The 16,832-nt window shown below is 40.5% G+C and overlaps 1 protein-coding gene across 1 annotated transcript in view; it reads left to right on the top strand.

Moving 5' to 3' along the window:
- Positions 1-16,832, top strand: part of prkci (protein kinase C, iota) — a 119,675-nt gene that overhangs the window by 47,474 nt on the left and 55,369 nt on the right. Inside the window, exons 3-4 of the mRNA XM_041213183.1 lie at positions 8,647-8,736; positions 15,757-15,807. Of these exons, the coding sequence (XP_041069117.1) occupies positions 8,647-8,736; positions 15,757-15,807 (141 nt within the window). The remainder of the gene's footprint in view (positions 1-8,646; positions 8,737-15,756; positions 15,808-16,832) is intronic.

Genomic DNA, 16,832 nt, shown 5'->3' on the forward strand with positions numbered 1-16,832 from the left:
GAGCAATATGTTGTGGAACCAACCAGGGAGCAGGCTATTCTGGATTTGGTTTTGTATAATGAGATGGGATTAATTAATGACCTCATTGTAAAGGATCCTCGAGGGAAGAGTGATCGTAGCTTGCTAGAATTTCAAGTTCAGTTTGGAGCGAGAAACTTGAGGCCCATACTAGTGTCCTGGAATTAAATGAAGGTAACTACATAGGCATGAGGGCAGATCTGGCCCTAGTGGACTGGACAGGAAGACTACAAGGTAGGACGGTTGATGAACAGTGGCAGATATTTAAGGAGATATTCAATTCCTCACAAGTGAAATATATTCCAAAGATGAAGAAAGATGGTAAGAGGGGGAAAAGCATCCATGGCTAAGCAAGGAAGTTAAAGATAAGATAAAGGCAAAAACTAAAGGCATACCAAATTGCAAAGGTCAGTGGCAGGTTGGAAGATTGGGAAACTTTTAAAGATCAACATAGGGTTACTAAAAAATAATAAAAAGAGCAAAGGTAAATTATAAAAGAAAACTAGTGCAAGATGTAAAAACTGATAACAAAGGAGTAGCTAAAATGAATGTTGGTCCCTTGGAGGATGAGACAGTGGAGTTAATAGTGGGGAATGCAGAAATGGCAGAGACGCTTAGTCAATATTTTGCCTCAGTTTTCACGGTGGAGGCACTAGTACTACCCCAATAGTAACAGGTAGTGCAGAGCTTATAGAGAAGGAGGAACTTAGAACAATCACCATCACTAGAGAAAAAGTATTGAGCAAACTATTGGAATTAAAGGGTGACAAGTCCCCAGGACCTGATGGCCTACATCCCAGGGTCTTAAAGGAAGTGGCAGCGGAGATAGTGGATGCATTGGCTATAATATTCCAAAATTCCTTCGATTCTGGAAAGGTTCTAGTAGATTGGACAAACGCTATTGCTTATTCAAGGGGGTGGTGGGGTCGGGTGGGGGGGGGTGCAGAAAGTAGGAAACTATAGACCAATTAGTTTAACGTCTGTCATTGGGAAATTATTGGAATCCATTACTAAGGAAGTAGTAATGGGGCATTTGGAAAGTCAAAATGCAATCCATCAGAGTCATTGTGGTATTATGAAGAGTAAATCATGTTTGACTAATTTGCTAGAGTTCTTTGAAGATGTGACAAGCAAAGTGGATAATGGAGGTCCTGTAGATGTTGTATATCTGGACTTCCAGAAGGCCTTTGATAAGGTGCTGCACAAAAGATTAATACACAAGATAAGATCACATGGAGTTAGGGGTAATATATTAGCTTGGATAGAGCATTAACTAACCAACAGAAAGCAGAGAATCGGGATAAATGGGTCTTTTTCTTGATGGCAAATCCCCACTAGTGGGGTGTCACAGGGTTTGGTCCTTAGGCCCCAACTATTTACAATCTATATTAATGATTCAGGGATAGAAGGTACTATAGCTAAATTTGCAGATGACACCAAAATAGGTGGGAAAGTAAGTTGCAATGAAGAAATAAGAAATTTACAAATAGGTAAGGACAGATTAGGTGAATGGACCAAAATTTGGCAGATGGGGTTTATCGTGGATAAGCGTGAGGTTATCCATTTTGGTCGGAAGAACAAAAAGACAACTTATTATTTAAATGAAGAGAAACTTCAGAATGCCTCAGTGCAGAGGGATCTGGGTGTCTTCGTGCATGAATCACTAAAAGCTAGTGTGCAGGTAGAGCAAGTAATAAGGAAGGCAAATGGAATTTTGGCATTTATTGCTAAAGGAATAGTGTATGAAAATAGGGAACTGTTGTTGCAACTGTACAAGGCATTGGTGAAACCACACCTGGAGTACTGTGCACAGTTTTGGTCCCCTTACTTGAGGAACGATGTGGTTGCATTGGAGGGGACTCAGAGGAGGTTCACTAGAATGATTCCAGAGATACGGAGCTTGTCTTATGAGGAGAGATTGAGCAGTTTAGGCCTAGACTTGCTGGAGTTTAGAAGGATGAGAGGAGATCTAACTGAGGCATACAAGATGCTAAAGGGGATAGACAAAGTAGACGTGGAGCGGATGTTTCCCCTTCTGGGGCATTTAGAACGAGAGGCCATAGTTTTAGACTAAGGGGTGTTAGCTTCAAATCAGAGATGAGGAGGAATTACTTTTCTCAAAAGGTTGTGAATCTGTGGAATTCACTATGTCAGAGTGCAGTGGATGCTGGGACGCTGAATTAATTTGAGGAGGAGATAGACAGATTTTTAATTAGTAATTGGTTGAAAGGTTACAAGGAGAGGACGGGAAATTGGAGTTGAGGCTGAAATGAGATCAGCCACGATCGTATTGAATGGCGGGGCAGGCTCGAGGGGCTGAATTGCCTACTCCTGCTCCTAGTTCTTATGTTCTGTATCTAGTGAGGATTGGAAACTGATCCTCAGTGCATCCACAATTTCCTCCTTCGCCCCCTTTAACAGCCTGGAATACAGTCCATCCAGCCTTGATGATTTATCCACCTTCAAGGATGCCAGTCCCTCCAGTACTTCCCCTCTCACTATGCTTATTGTATCTAATATTTCACACTCCTCTTTAACTAGAATATCTGCATCATCCCTCTCCTTAATGAAGACACAGAGTACTCATTGAGAAACCCTACCCACACCTTCATCAGAGCTCAAGTTACCATATATATCCCTGCTTGGCCCTACATAGTTATTCTGTTGCTCTTAATGTACTGATAAAACATCTTTGGGGTTTCTTTGATTTTATTGACCAATATTTTTTCGTATGCTCCCTTTGCTTTCCTAATTGCCTTTTTTATTTCACCCATGTATTTTCTCTACTCCTCTAGGCTTTCTACAGTACTAAGTTTTTTGTGACTGTCATAAGCTTTATTTTTCTGCTTTATCTTGGTTTATATGCTTCTAGATAACCAGGGGGCTCTAGAATTGGCAGCCCTGTCCTTTTCCTTTGTGTCGATTCATCTACATTTTGCCCATAGAATCTGGCTTTTGAATGTCTCTTACTGACCTGTCACTGATTTCCTTTCAAGTAGCTGTAACCAGTCCACTTTCACCAGAACACCTCTCATTCATAAAATTTATCTTTCTCCAATTTAGAACTTTTACTCCTGTTCTGTCTTTATCCTTTATAATATAAAAATGAATTGTTTTTAGAACTGATTTCTCAATTTTACCAGTGGGATTTGTGCGCCACTAAGTTTATAATGACTTATGTGATTTTGAAGTATAAAACTTAGGTATTAGGTTTCTTGTTCTCAGGCAAGAAACTAATTTTCTCTTGAGAAACTTGGATGAAAAAGTAAAACTGTCGCTGCAGATTAAAGACTAAGAGATGAAGAGATAAAATAAGAAATGAAGGTTGGGTAATGCCTGTGGAAGGAGAAAGAGAGAATGGAGGAAGTTAAGAGTTTCTTCATTTTAAGATCCCAGGAAATGATTAGCTGTGGTAGGAGACTGTGCAGTTTTTAAAATTTCATTTAAAGGATGTGGGCTTTGCTGGCTAGGCCAGCATTTATTGCTGATCCCTAATTGCCCTTGAGATGGTGGTGGTGAGCTGCCTTCTTGAACCGCTGCAGTCCATGTATAGTTACACCCACAGTGCTGTTAGGGAGGGAGTTCCAGTACTTTGACCCAGCGACAGTGAAGGAACGACGATACATTTCCAAGTCAGGGTGGTAAGTGGCTTGGAGGGGAACTTTCCATATATCTGCTGCCCTTGTCCTTCTAGATGGTAGTGGTCATGGGTTTGGAAGGTACTGTCTAAGGAGCCTTGGTGAGTTTCTGCTGTGCATCTTATAGATGGTATACACTGCTGCTCCTGTGCGTCGGTGTTGGAGAGAGAAAATGTTTGCGAATGGGGTGCCAATCAAGTGGGCTGCTTTGTCTGGATGGTGTTCGGCTTCTTGAGTGTTGTTGGAGCTATACTCATCCAGGCAAGTGGAGAGTATTCCACCATGCTCCTGACTTGTCCCTAGTAGATTGCGGACAGGCTTTGGGGAGTCAGGAGGTGAGTTACTCCTAGATTCCTAGCTTCTGACCTGCTCTTGTAGCCACAGTATTTATATGGCTAGAACAGTTCAGTTTCTGGTCAGTGGTAACCCCCAGTCAGCCTAACATCTGCAGAGGGGACAGAAAGCATATAGGTTGCTATACTAGGAATTAAGGAACAAGATGAGAAGGTTAAGGGGTAAGTAATATTGACAAAATAAATACAATAAAGATTGCATTGGAGAGTGAGAGAGGTGAGAAAGAGCAGGAGAGAGAAAATAACTTATCAGATTTCTTACATCACATCCAGAAGCATTGGAGAAGAGCCTTTTTAAGATCTTGGGAGTGGTGATAATAGCAAAGCTGCATTTAATCCTTTTGATCGCATCTCCACATATATGTTAACTGTTTCCAGAATACTGACCCAGGGGTGCTGAAGTAATGATAATATACGTCCAAGTCAGGGCGATTTGATGTATGACTCAAAAGAACTTGAAGGTGATGGAAACATTGCTCATGTTTCCGGCAGTAGACGTCACAGGGGAGGGATGTGTTGTTGAAGTAACTTTGGTGAGTTGCTGTAGTGTGCATTGCAGATCGTACATAATGTAGCCACAGTATGCCAGTGGTAGATTTTGAATCCAGTGCTTTGTTATGGCTATATCCACTGAATATAGATATATTCCATTAAGAAACAAATCTATAGAAGAATGCACAATCCGTGGTTAACTAAGGAAATTAAGGGCATCAAATTGAAAGAAAAGATGCACAATGTTGTGAAGATTAGTGGTAGGCCAGAAGATTGACAACGTTTTAGAAACCAGCAAAGGATAACTTAAAAAAAAAGGAACAAATTAGAATATGAAAGTAAACAAGCAAGAAATATAAAAACGGACAGTCTCAGCTTCTGCTAGCATGTAAAAAAGGAAGAGAGCAGCTACAGGAGAAATAATAAAGGGAAACAAGGAAATAGTAAATACTTTGAACAAGTATTTTGTATCTCCTTTCACAGTAGAAGATACAAAAAGCATCCAAAGAATAGAAGAAAATCAAAGGGCAAAAGGGAGGAAAGAAAGAACTTAACAGAGTCACTATCACGAGAGAAAAAGTACTAGGAAAACTAATGGGACTAAGGGCTGACGACAAGTCCCCTGGTCCTAATGATGTGCATCCTTGTGTCTTTAAAAGAAGTGACTGTAGAGATAGTGGATGCATTGGTTGTAATCTTCCAAAATTCCCTAGATTCTGGAAAGGTTTCAGCAGATTGGAAAACCACAAATGTATTACCTCTGTTCAAGAGACAAGGGAGACAGAAAGCAAGAAACTATGAGTCAGTCAGCCTAACATTTGTCATTGGGAAAATGTTATAATCCATTGTAAAGGAAATAGTAGCAGGACATTTAGGAAATTATAATTCAATCAGGAATGGTTTTATGAAAGGGAAATCATGTTTGACAGATTTATGAACATTCTTTGAGGTTGTAATAAGGAGGGTGGGCAAAGGGGAGCAAGTAGATGCAGTGTATTTGGGTTTCCAAAAGGCATTCGATAAGGTGCCATAAAAGGTTATTGCACGAGATAAGAGCTCAGGATTTTGAGTTGATATATAAGCATGGATAGAGAATTAGCTAATTAACAGGAATCAGAGCGTCGGGATAAATGGATTATTTTCAGCTGGCAAACTGTAACTGGAGTGCCACAGGGATTTGTGCTGGGGCCTTGACTATTTACAATCTATTTTAATGACTTGGATGAAGGGACTGAGTATATTGTAGCCAAATTTGTTGACGATACAAAGTTAGGTAGGAAAACGAGTTGTAAGGAGGATACAGAGTCTGCAAAGGGACGTGGATAGGTTAAGTGAGTGGGCAAAAATTTGGCAGATGGGGTATAACGTGGGAAATGGCAGGAAGATTGGAGAAGCAAAATCTTCTTCAAATGGAGAGATGCTGCAGGACAGAGAAATCTGGGTGTCCTTGTATAGTAAGTCCTCGATTAACGTTGCCTCACCTAACGTTATTAATAAAATAGTGTCAGTATATCCGTTTAATGTTGCCAGTTTAGATAGTCAGAAGCTTTTTCCCAGGGTGGAAGAGTCAATTACTAGGGGACATAGATTTAAAGTGAGAGGAGAAAACTATAGAGGAGCTGTGCTGGGCAGAGGGTAGTGAGTGTCTGGAATTCGCTGCCAGAGGAGGTGGTGGAAGCAGGTACGATAGTGGTGTTGAAGAGGCAGCTTGACAAGTACATGAATAGGATGGGATTAGAGGGATATGGACCCCGGAAGTGCAAAATGTTTTAGTTGACAGGCAATATGATCGGCACAGGCTTGGAGGGCCGAAGGGCCGAAAGGCCTGTTCCTGTGCTGTACTTTTCTTTGTTCTTTGTTCTTTTCCATAGTTATGCTAAACCTAACTGTATTATGGTCACTATCTCAAAAATGGTCATCCACTGCTACTTCATTCACTTGCCCAGCTTAATTTCCTAAGATTAAATTTAGAATTACGCTCCCTCTCATTGGGCTTGTTAGGTGCTGGTTAAAAAATTTCTCTTGATTGCAGTTCAAGAATTTTGTGCCCTCTTGTGCCTATTACACCGTTTGTATCCCAGTTAACATTAGGGTAGTTGAAGTCCCCAAGTATTATTGCCCGATTGTTTTTGCACTCAGAAATTTGCCTACAGATCTGTTCTTCTATCTCCTCTCATTATTTGGGATCTATACTGCACTCCTAGTAGTGTGCCTGCCCCCTTTTTATTTCTGAGCTCAACCCATATAGCCTCATTTGATGATTCATTTAGCATATCATTGCTCCTCACAGCGGTAGTTGATTCTTTAACCAAAAATGCTACATCCCCACTTTTTTTTAGCCCCCTCTCTATCCTGCCTGAAAACCTTATATCCAGGGATGTTGAGATGCCATTTTTGCTCCTCTTTAAGCCAAGTTTCCGTTATAGCATTGATATGCTGCCATGTGTATCTAAGCCCTCAGCTCTTTGGCTTTGGTTGTTATATTCCTTGCATTTAACTTTTTTAACATTGCCATATTCCTGTGCTGTAAACCTTTTGACTGTTGCTTCTCTGTCTTTCAGAGTCACTTGCTAATCTTTTGTTCCCTGCCCTGAGTTTGTCCTATTTGAATCTGCACTCTGGTTCCCATCCCCCTGTCAATCTAGTTTAAACCCTCCCCAACAACACCAACAAATCTCCCTGCAAGGACATTCGTCCTGGTCCTGTTCAGGTATAGACCGTATGGCTTGCACAGAGCCCACCTTCCACAAAACTGGTCCCACTGCTTCAGAAATCTGAAGCCCACCCTCCTGCACCATTTCTCTAGCCATGCATTCATCTGATATATTCTCCTATTTCCATACTCACTAGCATGTGGCCTTGGAAGTAATCCAGGGATTACTACCTTTTGAGATTCTGCTTGCTAATCTTTTTTCTGACTCCCTCAACTCAGCCTGCTGGAACTCATCCCTTTTTCTACCTATATCGTTGGTACCAATGTGAACCATGACCTCTGGCTGTGCACCCTCACCGTCCAGAATTATCTGAAGCCACTCGCTGATACCCTTGTACCAGGGAAGCAACATATCATGCTGAAATCACGTCAGCGACCACAGAAGCGCCTGCCTATTCCCCTAACTATAGAATCTCCTACCACTATTGCTCTGTTTTTTCTCCTCCCTCCCTGTACAGCTGAACCATGGTTCTCTGGTAATGACTCTCGCTGTTCTCTCCAAAGGAACCCTCTCCCACATTGGTACTCAGATCTGAGTACCTGTTAGAAAGTGGGACGTCCTCATGGGTCTACTGCACTACCTGCCTTGCCTATCTTGACTGTCTGATGGCCACCCAATCCCCCCTGCTTGTTCTTTCTTAAGCTGTAGGGTGACCACCTTCTGAAAGGTGCTATCCATGTTGCTGTCATCCTCACGAATGTACCTCAATGACACCAGCTGAGTTCCAACATAATAACGCTTGTGTTTTTCCATTTGTGGCACTTTCTGAACATGTAGCTTGGTTGCGTCCTGGAGTCCCTTCATGGTACAGGGTGTACACTTGACAGGTATGAGCAGCCCTGTTATGCCTCAAATTATTTATTTACTGCACCAAAATTGGAATTTAAGTAAACACAGTAAAATGTTAATTAGCTCTCACTCTGGTTATTTTTTTAAATCCCTCGACTCTCGCTGGAACTCTTGCTCTGTTCAGCACAATTAAATAACACAATTTAAAAATAACAGGTCTCACACTTAAAATGGAAATGAGAATTTTTTTCTCCAAGGAACTCTCTTCCCCAGAGTGGTAGACGCAGGGCTATTGATTATTTTTAAGGCAGAGGTAGAATCCTGACTAACAAGGGAATCAAAGGGTATCGGGGATAGGTAGGATAGTGATGTGGTCGCCTCAGTCAGATCTGCTGTGATCTTATTGAATGACGGAGCAGGCTCAAGTGGTGGAATGACCTACGCCTGCTCCTAATTCATATGTTTGTGTGTGTTTCCCCCCTCCCCTCACCCCAGCCTTGAATGAGTTGATACAATGAGTTTCTTGCCAAAATTAATTAGGGAATCTTAAACATGAAGTAATGCAATGTTCGGAAATCTGTGTAACTGCATTAAAATGTTCTGAAGATATAAATTGTATTGTTGCTCTCATTTATTGAACAGGCGACCCCTGCACTGTCTCATCCCAGTTGGAATTAGAGGAAGCATTTCGGCTTTATGAGCTGAATAAGGATTCTGAGCTGATCATTCATGGTGAGGTGCAAATATTTTAGAATCTTTAAATTTTATAGCAGTATTGTGGAAAAAAATTGAACAATATCGGTTAAAAGCAAAAAACTGCGGATGCTGGAAATCCAAAACAAAAACAGAAGTACCTGGAAAAACTCAACAGATCTGACAGCATCTGTGGAGAGGAACACAGTTAACATTTTGAGTCTGTATGACTCTTCAACAGAATTAAGGAAAAATAGTAAAAAGGTGAAATATAAGCTGGTTTAAGTGGGGGGGGGTGGGACAGGTAGAGCTGGATAGAGGGCCAGTGATAGGTGGAGATAAGCAAAAGATGTCATAGACAAAAGGTGTTGAAGGTGGTGATATTATCTAAGGAATGTGATAATAGGTGACATTAAGGGTAGAAAGCAGGATGAGCAAGGTACAGATGGCCCTAGTGGGGGTGGGGTGGGGGAAGAGATCGAAATAGGCTAAAAGGCAGAGATAAAACAATGGATACATTTAAAAATAATGGAAATAGGTAGGAAAAGAAAAATCTATATAAATTATTGAAAAAAAGGGGGCATTGGAGAGGGGGTGGGGATGGAGGAGTGAGTTCAAGATCTAAAATTGTTGAACTCAATATTTAGTCCAGAAGGCTGTAAAGTGCCTAGTCGGAAGATGAGGTGCTGTTCCTCCAGCTTGCATTGAGCTTCACTGGAACAATGCAGCAGGCCAAGGACGGACATGTGGGCATGAGAGCAATATTGGTTGTTTTGGATTAACAGTATAAAACAGTCCTCCCGTTCTTAATCAGCCTACTTACCGTACACTGGTGAGTACAGCTTGTCGCTTTCACTAGCTGTAAAATATACATGTATTTGCAGTTTTAGTCTAATTAATTTTGAAGGATCAACCTTTTGTTAACTTTGATTTATTTTAGGTGGAGGAAACGGAACTAACTGTGCCTGTGTTTTGAGAGGATGAGAAGCAATACTTGTGAATAAAAACTTAATCCACTTTGTACCCAGTGACATCATCAGGCTCCTGCATAATAGGATGTGTATTAGGATAAAAGCAAAAATCTGCGGATGCTGGATTAGGCTCTGTTCCTGCACCTATTATTTGTCAAGGAAAAAATTATATGTTCCTTCTCTGAGCTTGGTTCAAATCCAGGTCCCAGTGGTGCAGAGAGAAGTGCACAGTCTGGGGGTGGGGTCGGGGAAGTAAAAAAAGTTTGCAATGTGTTATGTTTTTAATGATTTTTTTTCTGATATAATACACCAGACAAAATTGCAATCACCCATCCAGATAGAATGGGAATGTTTCAGTGTTCCGAAGGGTCCTGAATAACAGTCGTCGTTTGTTCCTTGATCCGAGGATGATATCTGTTCAGGGTCGTGAGTTTCTGTCACAGCTCTTCATGTGATTCAGTAGACCAATTCTCGATCTGCATATCTTTGGATACGTGACTGAGGGTCCCATGAGGTACTGGGATCCGGAGTGCAGTATTTGCTTCCTTTTCCTTCCTTCTCTGATGCCACTCTCCTTCATCATTAAGAGGTTGTGGCTCAAAGTACGATGCTGCATGATGGACAAGCTATCATCATTCTGAACAATTGGTAGCAAACTCCTCTTAGTCATTGATGTTAATGCTGCTGTGCTTTAAGGAGAACTTCATTGTGTCTTTGAAGCTTTTTTTTTGTCCTCCCTTGGAACACTGGTCATTTGAGAGTTGAGAAAACAAGACCTGGCTGGGCTATGAGATACTTGGAGAGAGAAACCATTGGATATGATCATTTATGTGAGAGAGAGGATATCCCAACCTGTCTCACTCAGGATTCTTGACCATTTCTGACCTACAAGGTCTGGACTCTCATTCTTTAATAAAGACAGAGAGTTTATTGAGTATTGCACAGAAATGCAAAGTTAATTCTTAACAACAGCAGTAGATATACAGCGAGACTTGGCTCTGATGGTTCCTGCTTTCAATCTCTCTGGCGCACAGTCCTTTCTTCCTGAGGTCTGTTTACCATTGTCTGTTTTCCTCTAGATGTGTGCCAGTGTTGTCTTGCAGCTCCTTTCTCTTATCCCTATCAAGAGACCCTTACCATGCCATATTAAGCCATAGTTTGTCCTGACCATTATGATTGGATCAAGTTGAGGCCACTAGTAATCCATGGAACTCTCTATGCTCCAACATGTAGACCCTTGCAGGTGTTTCCTGTTTTTCCAAAGGTTCTAAGATTCACATTTCTTTTCATGCTTAACTTCTGCAATTCAGCAGTTTCACATTCATCTTATACTGCCTTTCTGCATGCAAGCACTAAAGTCTCCATTTTATCTCTCCCGTTGTTGTTGCACAAAGGTTTTAACAGAGTATAGCCTTGAAAACCAATTCATGATGAAGTAAGCCTTAACTCAAACAGACTTCAATATATTGGTGTGTATAACATATTAGTTATATTAGTTTAACTGTTAGGAGCTTAGGAGCAAGAGGCCTTTCTGCCCTTTGAGCCTACTCTGCCGTTCAATTAAATCATGGATGATCTTCCACTTTGATGCTATTTTCTCGTACTGTCCCCATCACCCTTGATATCTTTAATACCCAAAAACCTATCAATCTCTGCCTTGAACATACATAATGACTGAGCCTCCACAGTTGCTGGGATAAAGAATTCCAAAGATTCACCACCTCCTGACTAAAGAAACTGCTTCCTCATCTCAGCCTTAAATGGCCTACCTCTTATTCCGAGACTCTGTCCCTGGTTCTAGAACCTCAGACAGGGGAAACATCCTTCCTGTATCCACCCTGTCGAGCCCTGTAAGGATTTTGTACACTTCAATGAGGTCACCTCTCATTCTTCTTAACTCCCGTGAATAAAGGCACAGTCTTTAATCTTTCCTCATAGGACAATCTATCCATCCCATGAATCAGTCTGTTCTGCCTTTGTTGCATTCCCTCTGTGGCAAGTATATCCTTCCTTAGGTAAGGAGGCCAAAACTAAACACAATACTACAGGTGTGGTCTCACCAAGGCTCTATACTACTGCAGCAAGACTTCCTTGCTCCTGTACTCACATCATCTTTCAATAAAGGCAAATATACCATTTGCCACCTTAATTGCTTGTTGAACCTGCATGTTCGCTTTCAGTGATTTATGAACAAGAACACAGAGGTATCCTTTGGATGTCAACATTCCTAATCTTTCTCCATTTAAGAAAAACTCTGCATTTTCTTTTTTCTTATCAAAATGAATAACTTCAAATTTTTCCACATTATATTCCATCTGCCAGGTTCTTGCTCACTCACTCAGCCAGTCTAAGTCTCTTTGAAGCTTCTTTGCATCCTCCTTACAAGTCACATTCCCACCAAGTTTTCTGTCATCAGCAAACTTGGAAATTATAGTGATGTGGACGGTGAATAGCCGGATCCCAAGCACTAATCCTCGTGGTAGCCTACTAGTCACAGCCTGCCATCCTGCAAATGACCCATTTATTTTTACTCTGTTTTCAGTCTGTTAACCAATCCTCAATCCATGCAAGTATATTACCCCTCATTCCATACAGGGTAATTTTGCTTCCTAATCTTTTGTGTTTGGTCCTTATCGAAAGCCTTCTGAAAATCTAAATACACTACATCTACTGGTTCCCCCTTATCTATTCTGCTAATTGCATCCTCAAAAAACTCTGACAGATTGGTCAAACATGATTTCCCTTTCATAAATCCGTTTTTACTCTGCCCAATCCTACCATTATTTTCTAAGTGTCCAGTTATCACATCCATTATAATAGATTCTAGCATTTTCCCCTATTTCTGATGCCAGATTAACAGGCCTGTAGTTCCCCATTCTATCTTTCAGAAGTGTAAAGTATGTTATAGTCTCTATCCCTGCAATGGCCTGTATAAGTTGATATGTCGGCCCCCTTACATCTGCATGGCTTCCCCTTTTTCAGGGTGAACTACATGTGGTTTTACACACACAGGGCATCCCCAACATTGGCAGATTGACAGTTTCCAGCAAAGCTGATCATCGTGCTTTGCAGTGCAGCCTTGACATTACAGATTCTTAAGAAGAATATTACAGAAATATTATTATGAACAAGCCATAAAAATCTACTAAACCCACCAGAGGATGCACTTTTTGGCTATCCAGATAAATCATGACCATAAGTTCTGGGGCATGTTACTTTGGTCATAGAATATTATTTTTCAGGGGTAAAATATTCCTCTTCTCCTGTTACACAGATAACTTGATGATCATCTCTTATTGAATGTGGACTGGACAAATATGAAGAGCTACAAAGTTTGGCACAATGCATATAGTTTATGCCTCTGTTGGGGAATTGTGTTGGCAGATGTTTGCTGTTGTCTTTTTTACCTTGTTCCTGCTGGAGGAGATTTTGTCATGCGGGACCCTAAGTGTACGTGCCTGCCTGAGGTGGCAGCTTTTATACTGCTCGAAATTGTTACTCTGTGCATTCCACATTGCTATCAATACTAGTCGGCCCAGTCTTTTCCTAGAATTAACTTTGCCCAAATTTTAAAAGTCTTGATTTTTTTGGTTGCTTTCACTAACAAGTCAGACCTGATGGCAATGGTGTAAATCCCAAGAGTTTTGGAGTTGAGGAGAATAAAAGAATCATGCTTCTTGTGCACATCTAGTAGAAAGGAACATTTGTGTGGGCCTGGGAGTAGATTATTTCAGGGTCTTACTGCTGTAACAACTGAGGTTTATATAGTGCCTTTAATGTAGTGAAACATCCTAAGGTACTTCAAAGGAGCAGCAACTAACAAAATTTGATGCAGAGCCACAAAAGAAAATGTTAGGACAGTTGACCAAAAGCTTGATCAAAGAAGTAGGCATTAGGAAGAATATTAAAGGAGGATAGAGAGGACATTCCACAGTTTAAGGTCTCGGCAGCTGAAGGCAAGACCACCAATTGTAGAATGGTTAAAATCGAGAATACATAAGAGATCAGAAATAGAGGAGTGCAGAGATATTTGAGAATTGTAGGACTGGAAGAGGTTATAAAGTTAGGGAGGAACGATACCATGGAGACATTTGAAGACAAAGATGTAACTTTAAAAACTGAGGCATTGCTGGATTGGGAGCTAATGTAGGTCAGTGAACAGAACTGGGAGCAATTTAAGATATGGGCAGCAGAATATTGAATAAGCTTGATGTCGGGCGAAAGATGGGGGAATGGCCAGGAGAGCATAGGAATAGTCAAGTCTAGAGGTAACAAAGGTGAGGATAAGAATTTCAGAAGGAGGGTGGAGTTGGACAATGTTATGGAGGTGGAATTTGGCAGCCTTGGTGATGGAGCGGACATGTGGCGGAAGCTTATCTTGGATTCAGATGTGACACCAAAGTTGCAAAAGGACTGGGTGAGGGAGGGATGGAGTTTATGGATGGTGCTTGGCTTGGAGAAAGTTGTCTTACCTCTGCTACAAAATCTGATGTACAAATAGCACTCTACAAATTTTTCTGGGTTTGTTTACATTTAATGTTAGGAAAGAGATTGGGATTCCATTTGAAATTTTAATTGTACAGCACACGTCCTTATTTAGAATGGTTTTTATGCAGCCCTGGAGCAGGATATACATTTATTTTTAATTGTGCTAAATCCTGGATGAATAGCTGAGGTAAAATCCTCTTTAAGCAAAATGTCATTAAATATTGGAAGGAGAGAAAGGAAGAAGAAGAAGAAAGAACTTGCATATTTATATCGTGCTTTCATGACCTGTGAACTCCATGAAAACTAACAGTTACAGGGCTGTGGAGAGAGAGTGGGGCAATCTTAGCAGAGTGATTGCAAAGGTATGATGGGATGAAGAGCTTCCTTCTATGCTGTAAATTTCTACGGTTCCATGGAATGAGGAAAATGTATATTCTGTCTGATTTGATTGCTGACTCCCAGGCTTATCATCGTGTCACCACAAAGGTTTGATAAATGCTAGAGATGAATTATGTCACTTTAATGCCTGCCTTCCTTTGGACAATCAAAATTTATGATCTGTTTTATGGAACACCTTCAGATATTTTCTGCATTTAAAAGCACTGTATAAGTGCAAGTTATCTGTGGGACGTACCCCATTGCAGGAAGGCAGTGCACAGATCAATCCTAGCAACTTGTATCCAGACAAATTCCAACACAGCACCCCCTTGAGTATAGAGTTTTAAATTATATTTGTTTTCCTCTTGTGTGAGCCCTTGTACCAGCTACCTGCTCTAGTCACATTTGCTGCCACTGATTAATAAGTGGTATGTATGAGGGGCACAAATCCGTTCTTCAGATTTCCCTTTTCAGCTGAGAATAGGAAGTTCTTGTGTGGAGAATACAATATCGAAACAATCGTAATTGTCAGATCAGCAAAAATATGTTAATCTGCTACTTCTTTACGCTTATGGTAGCAAAGATTAAATACAAAAGACACTAAATCCTGAGTTTCTCATATTTGAAGGACGCAGACGTGGTTTTTTTATTCATCAAATGTATTTGGTGACTCAGCCAGTGGCAGATTGCCTTCCACTTTCTCGAGATAAGATTAAAAGATTCTACATGTTTTGTCTGCTATTTCTTGAAAAATCATAAATGTTCTTTATGACAAGTGTTTAAGATTTCATTAGAAATAGTTAATCGAAGAAATCTTTGCAAATTTGTTTACGATATTGTCACATGTGAATGTTGGAGGTTTTATGTTCTCCCCACCCCCACAACCACCATCTGTTGCACAGCTTCATCACGTTACATGCTGTGTATATTTCACACTTACTAAATCACAGCCCTAAAATTCAGTGACTGTGTTACACCCTCCTCCAAAATCTAGGAGTGGGATGTGCTAAATATCTGTACAAATTGGAAGCGAAGTGGGCTTAGCTCCTGAATATTTAATATGAGAGCTAGCCAGACAAAGAAGTTACCAACATAGTTTTACTCCCCTGTAGCAAACAGTATTGGCCCCTTTATCACCACATTTATCACACAAGTTGAAAGTTTATATATAATCAGGACGATATGTGCCTCTTTGATACTGACTGGATTTTCATCTCCACAGTGTTTCCCTGTATACCAGAACGACCAGGGATGCCCTGTCCTGGGGAAGACAGTAAGTACCTCTCATTTTCCTTCGTGTTTGGAATGTTTTCTCTGGTGTATATTTGCACCATGACTTCATAAAATCAATTATTAGCCAAGCCCCATTGAATATTGATTACATTTTTCACCCTTCAAATTATGTTTGTTTTTCTTCCCCCTCTTAGCCTCCCTTCCTAAAGGCACTGAGTCTCTCAGCCAGTGTTGACAGGTTACTTAATTGTGGGAGGCATTACAGCCAAGCCTGGCTCTGGCCCCTCAGTATAAATCACTAGTTACCAATTAGAAGCAGGAACTTCTGGTTAGGTTCTTTCTCCTCCCCTTCCAGGGACAGTTAAAACCAACTACACTGTGCCCAACACAGCTTAGACCAAGGATCATATCTATGCTTTTTAATAAGTTATAAATATTGCAAAACAGGTCATCTTTCAAATTGTAATTCTTGACTAATCTGCATGAAAAAATTGTGGTAAGTTTTGATTTAGAGAACTTGCTGAAGGAATTCATAAAATGTGTGCAAATGCAAGTCAGCTTCAAGAACTTAATTGCATGTGTCTTAGACAACAGTAAAAATGACCTTTTTTCAAATCAGATTGATATTTCGTTATGACCTGTAATTTTTAAAAATAAAATGCTCTGGTTAAAGTTGTCCAAAATTGAAACGCAAACTTTAACAGATCTTGAAGTTTCTCTTCCCACATTTCTCGTGATCATTAATATAATATATGAAAGAATTTCATACATATTTATTAACTGTTCGTCAGCAGATACCACACAGTACAGCTTTTAGTGTATTCAATTGTGTGTGGATAGATGTTCATGGGACTCCCATATTTTGACTAGAATGTAACAGCTCACGTAAAAAACGTGATACAGCTTTGTCACATATATGTTAATTATATGACTATGAGCTTCAGTAACCTCATGTTTGTAGTCCTTGGTTTCTGAACAGACTGGAACTTGGTTCTGTGGCTCCTAGTTCAGCTGCAAAAGTTTGCTTCAGTAGCCATTAAGACTTTGGTTGCCAAGACTATTCAG

The sequence above is a fragment of the Carcharodon carcharias genome, chromosome 2 (assembly GCF_017639515.1).
Source record: "Carcharodon carcharias isolate sCarCar2 chromosome 2, sCarCar2.pri, whole genome shotgun sequence".
In the NCBI taxonomy this organism is placed as follows: Eukaryota; Metazoa; Chordata; class Chondrichthyes; order Lamniformes; family Lamnidae; genus Carcharodon; species Carcharodon carcharias.